Genomic DNA, 11,643 nt, shown 5'->3' on the forward strand with positions numbered 1-11,643 from the left:
AATTATCATGATTCAACTAAAAGCTGCACTTATATACGCTGAAATATGAAATATGGAATACGATATTAGAACCATCACACTTGATTTCTCAAAATAAAAGACTTCTCTTTTGTTCTACTTATATGTACTTTACAGAAAAAGTTTCCTTTAATCAGCAAAGAGTCATAAAAACTCCATTTGCCAAAACTGTCACAAACCTTTGACAATATGAGTCCGAGTGCCTGCTGCTAAAGGTATACAGTTCATATGACAAGCTTTTAAACTAGGTCAACAAGTTTATTGCTATAAAAATTTCCTAAGTTCTTTGTAATGTCTAATTTAAATGTAATCAGGACTTGAAAAAATCAAGAATATTTCAACTTTTCTTTTAAAATTCAAAAAGATATAAAACTGCTACTTTAACTGCGAACCAATCAGGTGTAATTGCTGTGCTTCTTAGTACTTTTAATACACTGCTGCTTCTGGATGACCGCCATTACATGATTTGAAGGAGCATCAACTCTCTTAAAAAAAAGTTTATCGACAAAATTTAACATGACAACTTGCTTCAAAGTTCTGTTCTACTTTTTCAATCACAACAAGAGTTTTTGTAAAGTTGCTTGCAAACTTTATGGACAATCCTTTAACTTTTGGTGAGAGAGAAAGAAGCGCAAATTGACGAAATCTCCTAAAACATTGAATCTCCTAAACCAAAAATATCACAGAATGATTCTTCAGAAGTATTAGTAACCTACATGCGGTTAATTATAGCATTCTGACTCGTGTTAATGTCACTAATCCGGAGTAAACTGCAGAACAGGTTTATTTTTATTTAGGTATGTACCAGCAGAATTTAAATAGCATGATGTGATAAGAACAGCTATACCGTGAAATAGTTGGAAGGGCTGTATTTTTTTAGTTACATCAAATGACTGATTTAATAATTACTAGGCAGCTGCCGGCTATGCATATGTAAAAAGTATCATATTTTTGAGATTTGTATGTAAAGAAAATCTTGTTGATTTGATCTCAAAAAGATACTATAAGGTCATTGTATTCAAATGACAGAAAGCTGTTCTATAGCAAACTGAATATGTTGAATGTAACAGCTGCTCAATTAGATCAGTTACTAAGGCCTGGTGAGTTTAAAGGTACTGACCTTGGTATTTGTTGACTCAGACAATCATGAGTTAGATGATCACATGGTTTATGTTAACAGCATCTAGGAGCATGTAACAATCTGTCAAAATCAGTAGTTATCTCTATTTTTGCTGTTTGAAAACCTAGAACTTCTGCATGTACTTAGTTGTTCAAATGAGATTACCATTATATTTGTTTATCCTTAAAAACACTTGAACAATCTCATGTTTAAATCTAAAAAAATTCTGATCCTTCAAGAATTATGAAAGGAACTGTTGTCAAATTTGGCCAAGATAGAACCTGCAATAAGATGAAGTCTGGGATAATGCTAAACTGAATGGGCTTGTCATCAAGGAGCCTAAACAATAAATATTGAAACAGCTTTATATTTTATATCAAATGCGTATATAAACATATAACAACTCTTATCAACTATCTTTTCTTGCTAAAGCAATTCAGCAACTTCACACTGAAATGGCCTAGTTCTGTAAAAAATACCAATAAAAATGGCTTCACAGAAATATGAAACATTTTGATAGACTTATTTTATTGCTACTTCACCACAAAAATGCGCTATTTCTCCATAAATCAATCTATAAAATTTCCAAGTATTTTACACCCACATAACACCAAACTTAAGATTTAACTTCTAAAGTTACTGAGATGGCAAAAGACAGCTAGGCACAAGGCCAAAGAAAACCATTATGACTGTTCAGCTGTTGTGATGCCAAGAGTACAGCTCAAACTCTCTGAGTTGCTATAGGCTCAAGTAAGACTTGCCAGACTGAGGCATGAAGAGACCAATCTGGTCGTCCACTTGTCACTCGAAGAGAGCTGATTCAGTCCATCGCACAGTTGCGGTGCTAGTTGCAGGTTTGGTAATGTCTCTACCGGCCACTGGCTAATAGGATCAGCAAATTCGACCACTGGGAAGAACGTTTGATAAAATATCCACTTACTTCCAAGCTGACAGCTGGATCGACTGACCTGCTACCATGTTAGCTTTGAATGACGATGACCTGCTATCGAGTTGTCAGTGAAATAGCCAATCTACTAACAGGCCGGCACTAAATAGACCAACCTAAACCAACCTCCAAAATTATTAAGATGGCAAAAAGAAGCCATTACTATTGCCTAGCCATTCTGATGTCAAAAGGACAGCTCGACCTCTCTGAGCTGCTATAGACCCAGGTAGGACCTGCCAGACTGAGGCAAAAGGAGACTAAGCTGGTCGTCCACCTTTCACTGGTAGAGAGTTAGCTCAGTCTGTCCAGTGAGGTGATTTTATTGGCACTTTACCACCGAATCTCTACATGAACTGCTTAAAATAACTCTAAAAGAATTGCCACAACAACAGCATGTTTTAAACAATTTCACAGCCAAAACCAATAACCTTGACCAGTTTCATACATTGGAATGACATACAACGTACATTTTTTCTTTAAACTAAGATCAATTTTAAATGAAAACAAATAACATGTTAAACCTGTAACTTGTAGAAGAAGTAGATAAAACACCGTAAACATTGTTAGATTTTATCGCATTCCAGTTTAGTTGAAATTTGAACAGCTAAAAGTTGCAGACCTGCATTACTTTCTCTTATGGCTGGTTTAAATTTGTTTTATTATGTCAGCTTGTGGAATCAAACTGTGTTCCCTGAGATTTTAGTGTCAATAGTTTTTGATGAATGTGTCTTGTTTAGTTTATCGGGCCAAAAATAACTTTCATGGTAATGCAAAGCTGCTTATGTAAACAGCATGGTATTATTGTGAAACCTATAATGATGCTGCTTAAAAAATGAACTCCTGTCATACTAATAATGTGATGCCATCATTCCTTTTAGCCAATAGAACCAGCTAATATTGACAGCAAACCAATTTTTGTTCAACTTCATAGCCCAGGGAGCGCTTCAAATCTGTAAGCCTATTGCACTGAAACTTAAATCTTTAAGCCTTCCTTTGTAGGAGCATTGCAATCTCTGACGTTAAATGATTTATAGAACACTAAATTCGCTCATGCGATTCCTACAGTTCTTGCTTAGTTATGGTTTTATTTTTTGAAGAACAAGGTTGTCAATCTTGTTATGATGCCGTCGTCTACTTTAAATGATACTTTTGAAAATGAACAAACTTTTCTACTGGAAAAGGAACTTGATTCTGAGTTACCAACCAACTTGTCAAGCAACACTTCAGAGCATGAGTGTGGTTGCTATTCATTTACAGAGACTGAATTTCGTGTTATCACTGGAACTCTGATTCTGCAATCAACATTGGGAGTAGTACTTAATATAATTGCTATACTCACAATCGGCTTTGGGAAAAAGACAGGAAAGAAAGTCAAACTTCAACTGATAAACCTTGCTGTTGCTGACTGTCTGATGGCTCTATTTGTTGTTCCTGGCTACAATCATTACAGTGATTCATTTCTATCAACAAGTCTGCAGTGTAAACTATATTTCTTTACCTATTTTGCAACACTACACGCAGGACTGATTTGTAATGCAGTCATTAGTGTTGAAAGAGCATTTATTGTATTATTCCCACTTTATGAAAAACGCTACAGAAGAAAACATAAAATATGTCTGATAGTATTTATTTGGTTGTGCACAACTCTACCAGAAATAGAAGAGCTTTTGTATAAGGAGTTTGTCATGATTCATGAAGGCTATTCTAGATGTGCTAGAGTAGATTTGATCCAGAAGAAATCTTCATTTTTGCTAGTATGGTTTGCAATACCAGTTTCTGTTATTTTTATCTCTTATACAGCAATATTTGTAAAGTTATTATTAAGAAGACAAAGCGGTATTGTACGAAACAGTTCAAGTGAACAAACATCATCACATCAGCAGGTTAGTAGCATTGAAGTGGTGTTTTGCTTTTCAGAATGTGTTGTTGTAGTTTTTCTTCTTTTTCGGGTGTGTATTTATATATTTTCGTTAACTCTGACATTGAAGCTCTGATGAATTTTGGCTAAAGTTTATTGGATTGCAGATTAACAGTATTAGAAAGTTTATTTTATAAATTTATCTACTTTATCTTAGGTTTTTAGTCAAGTTAGAAGCCTTTTACATGCCAGTTGTAAAACTTTTTCAAGCAGTTAGGAAAAAAGTACAACTTTCCAAAAAAAGTTTGGATACACTCATTCTGCTTTCAAGCGAAAACTATTTGCAAGAAGGTCCCACTGTAAAAAACTGTTTGTTTTGCTTAGTCATTTAATTTTTTACTTATTATTTCTTAATGAGTCACATACCTAGGATACAAAAAATTAAAGTATAATTTTCTGTTAGCAGTTACACTACTAGTTTGTTGTTCTTCAGTATCAAGAACAACGACCTTATAAAATAGAGCCTGAACATTATTATTAGAATAGTGACTTTAGCATTTATCAGTAAAGTTTTTGGCCCATGTAAAAATAAACAAGCATATTGGTAACACCAAAAAATTAGAGAATTTTGCATTTCAAACACGTAACATTTATTGGTATCGCTATTAAAATTTATATTGCATCTAAAAGAGTTATTTAACAAAAACTGCTTATCTGTATTTGAATTTACGTAACTCAAGTATGAAGTAACTAGCCTATCGTTGCATGGGCGATAAAAAGCTTTATGCAGACAAGAATTATTTTCAATCAACACAGACAACTAGTCTCTAACAACTAATTCCCTATTCTAACTGTTAAATGGAGATGTTCGTTTATTTTTATTTGTGCTATAGGTTTAATCAGTTTTATGTTTAATTTTTTAATTTTTTAGCATTAAAATATATTATATAATTTAATACCTCATACACAATTGAAAATATTGTATATATTGAAATATATATAATATATCTATAGCATGTAGGGGAAGTTTGGGCACATATTTTTCTTCTAGTAAATTAGTTCAAGTTGTTAGCTAAAGCGTGAAATGAGGGTATTCCGACCAATCACTATTCGGATCAGAAGGTGTAACAATTATGTAGACAGTAATTCCATAGCATGGCAAATAGATCGTGTAATCCTGTCTGCAGAAACAGTTTTTTTATTTCAATCCCAATGCAAAGCGTTTTTTCATACAATTCTTTTGCTGTAACTGGACACACAGACAACAAAAAAAACACTAAAACTGTTGATATGAGTTTTTGAAGAATTCCCAACATTATAACATGGAATTAAAAGTAATAGATAGTAGACTGTTATCAATAAATAACAAAGTACAACTTTGTCTGCCTCCAATGTTGCCATGAATAATGAGTAACTACATGTATTTCAATACCAGGCAGTGACCAAGCAGTCTCAGCATTTTATAGCACAATTCAAACCTGATACATATGTAAAATATAGCTTTATTGAAAAAGCAAGCAAACTATCTTTCAGTTGAACAACATTACCTTCATAGCTTGTAACATCGTTTTAACATTTCAAGCCAATTTTCAGGCATATTTTCAATACATTGCAATATGTTGTAGGTGTTGATTATGCTGGCAGCGGATGCCCTGCTGACTCTTCTCACCTGGCTACCTTTGAACATACTTACATCTTTTGACTCTCCAGTCTTAGATGGGATAGATAGTCGAACATATACAATAATTGATGCAACTCTCTATTCATTAATGGGCACCAATGCTTTCTCCACTCCTGTTGTGTATTTCATCTTCAGCAAAAACTTCAGGGTAAGTCGGTGGTCATGACTTGCAAAGCAGTTTAATTGTAGCATTTTAGGCTTGTAATAAATAGAGCCTTGTTACTTACTTAAAAAATCAAAAAATCTTTTATTAAGGTGTAATGTGAAACCAAAAATCCAAGTTTCCAATTGGTTGTTATATAAGTTGCACTTTATATTAAATTAAAAATTAAATTAAATGAAAATTAAATATTGCTATATTTTCATTTTGAAAGCCCAAAATTATAATGGATATATGTTTTGTGTATTCATTTATTTAAAACTTGTTTTTTGAGATTAATAAAGTGATCATGACAGCGGAAAAGAACAAGCTTACAAGTTTTTTTTAAATTATTTCATTCTATCAATTGCGTTATCTCTGTGTGAAAAACCGTAATTAAATACATGGCCGGTAGTCAAATATATGTGATTTTATCTTTTTTGTACAAAGTAAATTTCAATAACTAAAAATTTTCAAGCAAATTATATTCAACGGAGCTTTTCACTTGTTTACTAATTAGACAACTTTTGAAAATTATAATATAGGTTTTGTGATTTGCTTGTAAAACTTGTATGTAGAACTTTGATGTAGTGATTATTAAAGGGATCATGACTGTGTAAAATAACAAGCTTACAACTTCTTTTCCCATTATTTTAGTCTATCAAATACGTTACCTCTGTTTCAAAACTCTAAATAAATGGCCGATAGTCAAATATATAGGATTTATTTTGGACAAAGTAACGTTCTTTATTTAAAATTATTTTTGTTTTCGCTATTCAACAGAGCCATTCACTTGTTTTTTAAGTTGACTACAATTTGAAAAATTATATCTAACTTCATGATGAAACCATTCAACCTTATAAATAATGGTATATAATTCAAAGATAAAATTTTGTTGCATCAGATATGTATATATTATATGTTACACACACGCACACATGCGAGCGAGCGCACACACATATATATTTAAATATAATTATAAATAAATAAATATATATATGTATATATATATATATATATATGTGAAAGTGCACGCATGAGTGTATACATATTTATTTCTGTATATGTATGTATGTATGTATAATATGTATATATATTATTGCTGCTCACTCATGGTGCAACTCCTGTCAATACATCGGTAGCAGCTTGACGATTGACCAGAGAGGTCGTGAACCTGACAGTCGCAGCAAAGAAAAGGACAATTACTTCTCATAACTAGTATTTATATATATTTTATATTATTATAGTATATCTATGCATGCATATAAATATGTATATATTCATACATATACTTATATTCCTATCTGTTATATATTAATAAATAATATATAGTAAAACATATATTATTTCATATATTATTGATACAAATGCTAGTTTTGTAAAGAATAATAAAGAGCATGCACTCAATAAACTACGTGCAGATTGAATAATTATAATATACAAATAATTATAAAATAATTATAAAATAATTATAATATATATATTATATATATATATTATATATATATTATATATTGTATATTATAATATACAAATAGTACTTAAATGTTAGTTAATCACTACAGGCGTATGTAACATATGTAGGTCTCCTCTCATCTTTAAAAAGCTTTCTGAAGCTACCACCTTAAGATAGCACCATATAATGTACATATATTATATAGTATAATTATATTATATATCCTATGCATCTATAACATTATTTATAATATAAATTTGATAACATATATTAAATATATATACAAGTAGCCTATATATAATATATAAAATATGTATCACTGTATTTTGCAGCATGATGTTACACTATTGTGTAAGAGAACATTGGTAAAAACCAAATCGATTAAACATGAACGACGAGCGGAGTTAAAAGACTCTGAAGAGGCGGTTTCTCCAAGTTCACAGAGCACTGGATTATCTGACAAAGCTGTTTAAATGTTATGCACAGCTGAATTGCACTGGAAGCTAGCTAACATTAATTATGGTACTATACTTGCTACTTATGTACCTGTATATGCAAGCGTGTATACTATTACTAGTTTTGTCATCAAAAGATGATTTTTGATGCAGGACGGTGATTTCAGAAATAGAAAACTTAGAAATAGAAAACACGCTATTGAAAAGTGAAGCATACAAAACATGAAACAGAAAAAACATGCAAAAATGCAAATTTTTAATAAAATCCTCATTTTGTGCTTTAGCCAGTTTTTGTAGTTTTCTAACATACCTAATTAGTTATGAGATAAATTTTTTTAGTATTATGAACTAGGTACTATATTAAAGCCCTTTTTAGCACTTTCTATCTAAAATACATTCGGTGTTGTTTATTTTGGTTTCTCAGAAGAATAATCAAGCATTTCGCAAACACGAATCACGCAGAAGCACACTTTGTATTTTAAAGCATTACTGATTAGGTGATTCTTCAAAGGTGTGATTAACCCACTTATGGTTAGCTAAAAGTATTGTAACACATGCTAAAAATGTTACTTCTTAGCAAATTATATGGAAAGTTTCTCATTATCCAGCTTAGTACCAATAGTATGAAAATACCATGAAATGATTCAAACATCTCTATAGGGGAAGAGTTTAGAGAGTTGTATTGTTCTCTAGTTACAGCAATTTATTGAATTATTAGTTGTTGAGATGCTGCCAGCTATGCAAACATGCGGTAACAAAGTAAGATTATAATTTAAGGTTAGTTCAAACCATACCGCCATATGTCGGTGATAGTCACACCATACTTCAGAGATCATATATAATAGCAATGTTCCGACTATCGCAGATTTATCCGTGTTTATATCACCGGATAGTCTATTGCATAGAGTTCTTATTATACAATGTGGCTACAGAAATGATAAAATACTAGTCTCGCAGCAACTGCCATGAAAGGAAATAAAAATCAAACCAATATTTGACAGGCAATCATCATCACTGAAGTGGTGCACATTGCATACTCTGTCGGGGATGCTCTGAAAACATATCAGGAACATTTGACAGCTGCAACCTATCCCCATGTATCATCATTGCCTATAAAAAACAATAGATTATGATGCACATTTTTACTGAATAATTGTTGGGAAAACAGTGCTGGTACATATGTATCAACACTGTTTTTACATGTATGTACAATTTATTTGCATGTATGTTTCGCACATTTATATGACAATATAATGTGAACCAGACGTACATACTATTAGGAAAGTTTGGCAGCTGCAACCCTTCCCGAAGGATCATCATTGACTCTAAAATGCCATCAATTACGGCGCACATCTTCATGAAATAATTGCCGGGAAGACAATACTGATATACAAGAATACAATGTGAAACAGCCATATGTTTAAAAATACCTGCTTTATGCGACCTTCAACATAGACTATAGTGCGAAAAATATTTAAGCAAATAAAAACTTTGCTGTAATCTATTTAGCAAGCTGCTAGGAGCTGCTACCAAATTAGACAAAAGTAATTGATTAAAAAGGGATAACTAGTGCATGGTAAATTTAAAACTGGCACATTTGTACAACTGTCCAACACTGTACTTATCATATTAAGAAACTATTGTAAACACAGGCTCTTGATGACTTTTGCCACTTGTATTAAACTAATTAATAACATAGCGTTAAACATGTCATAAGTAAGTAGGTTTTACTGCTACTCAAATTTAATGCTTGCAACTGACTTTTCACAGCAGTAACCAAATCCTGCAAACAAACCACGTTCAAACTTCTGTATCAAAATACCAAAAATTATAAGGTGTTTATTTCATAGTTATTTTATCACAGAATCACATTATGAATTCATCACTATAATTCTCACAGGTTTCAAACCAGCCACAACGTGTTTTATATGATTCATTGCCAAAACAAATAACCTCAAACAGATTTATATAGCGTAACGACTTACACTATTTTGCCAAACATAAAATCAGCCAGTATTAAAGTATTAGTAGTAAGCAAAGCTAGTACTGACAGTAAAACAAGTGAAATGTGCATTGATGCCCTTCTATCTTCTCAATATGCTATCTGCTGACTCAGTATATTATACATGTATGTTTTAAGATATGATGATGTGTTCAATTCTGTTTCAAAAGAATTTACTTACATAGTAAACAAGCGATGTGTGATTATGATAATCACACAGATGAAACTCTACTCAAGAAAACAATAACTGAGAATAAATAATTTACGACAAATATATATTTAAATATATTTGTTTTTAATATATATATATTTTTGTATAAAACAATATATATATATGTAACTACTGCATATATATATATATATGTATATATAAATATATATTCAATGTATATAAATATATAATATATATGATATATATGTATATATATGATATATATATTTATATATATGCATATATATATATATATACACATATATATATATATACACATATATATATATATATATAAATGCAAAGATGGAAAAAATTTTAGCAATAGTTTATTACTTAAAGTTTCATGATGCAAAAGGATGTTAAGTTTACACCAGTCGTCAAATAAAAAATTGCATGACACAAACACAGAACCAAGAATTCACTAAGAACATCAAAATGAAAAGTTACCTGTATAAATACAAAGATGGAAAAAATGAAAATTGGAAATGACGGCAGAAGCAGTCAAACATACATCGGATTAACAGAGAGGCAACTTAAGGACAGATTCCACAACCACAAAACATCCTTTGGTATTAGTGACAAGAGAAAGACCACCGAACTCAGTAGATATATATGGCAATTAAAAGTCGAGGGAAAAGATTTTAGTATCGATTGGAAAGTAATAACAAGAGCTAAGGCCTGTCAGAATGGTGTTTCTAAGTGCAATCTATGCTTAACTGAGAAGTATTTTATAATTTTCCAACCTCACACGGCTACCCTGAATCAGAGAAGTGATATAATAACATCCTGTAGACACGTCACCAAATTTTACTTATCTAAGGCTAAGCTCACCAATTAACCGATTTAATAGATAGGCTTTTACATTTTATTTGACCAAGTCTTATACATAAGCACTTCACCATAGCATCTGATGATTACTGCATGCAGTATGAAACTTTTAGACATAAACCGTAGCTAAAAAAATTTTCATCTTTGTATTTATACAGGTAGCTCTTCATTTTGGTGTTCTTAGTGAATTCTTGGTTCTGTGTTTGTGTCATGCAATCTTTTATCTGACGATTGGTGTAACCTTAACATCCTTTTGCATCATGAAACTTTAAGTAATAAACTGTTGCTAAAAAATTTTCCATCTTTGTACTTATACAGACTCGGTGGACAACTTTGAGCACTATAACAGTGAAGTCTCAACTATTATCTGTATACATATACATATATATATAAATATATATATATATATACATATATATATATAAATATATATATATATATATATATATGTATATATATATATTTATATACATGAGCACATTTTTATTAAAAAAGTCACTGCATGAAATAATTAAACAAAGTAGTGTGCTAATAAAAGCTATTTTCATTATTGATCAATTAATATATTATTATCATAATATGCTGGCTCATCTTTGATGAGAGTACTGCCCAGCTTTTAGTTTTCCCACTTGTTTACTACATGCAGGAACGGTCGTTGGCCATTACGAAACACTATATAGTTGTGAAAGATTTTGTTATTTTGCGGTAAACAACTTATACCGAACTCTCATCTTATGACTGTTTGTCTGGGATACTAGTTAGGTGTATCAGATTTGTAGACTCATTATACAAATGGTAACATAGCATGAGAGTCATATTTACCTGTCTTTAATAAAAATTTACGGTATATTTATACTTTAGTTTTAGTAATCTAAATATAGTCAAGGAGTGTCAAAGGAAATAGAGCAAGTAAATGATGGCTTTTA

General features: G+C 31.2%; 1 protein-coding gene across 2 annotated transcripts; it reads left to right on the forward strand.

Annotated features, from left to right (window-relative positions):
- Nucleotides 1-3,182: 3,182 nt before the first annotated feature.
- LOC137400110 (neuropeptide receptor 22-like) lies at nt 3,183-8,063 on the forward strand. Of its 2 annotated transcripts, XM_068086423.1 has the most exons (4): nt 3,183-3,563; nt 3,885-3,967; nt 5,568-5,771; nt 7,551-8,063. In XM_068086423.1, exons 1-4 carry the CDS (start codon nt 3,203-3,205, stop codon nt 7,689-7,691), a joined length of 789 nt encoding a protein of 262 aa, XP_067942524.1. In that variant the 5' UTR covers nt 3,183-3,202; the 3' UTR covers nt 7,692-8,063. The 2 variants fall into 2 exon arrangements, with proteins under 2 accessions (XP_067942524.1, XP_067942523.1); XM_068086422.1 differs by having other exon boundaries at nt 3,183-3,967.
- The last annotated feature ends 3,580 nt before the right edge of the window (nt 8,064-11,643 follow it).

The sequence above is a fragment of the Watersipora subatra genome, chromosome 7 (assembly GCF_963576615.1).
Source record: "Watersipora subatra chromosome 7, tzWatSuba1.1, whole genome shotgun sequence".
NCBI lineage: Eukaryota > Metazoa > Bryozoa > Gymnolaemata > Cheilostomatida > Watersiporidae > Watersipora > Watersipora subatra.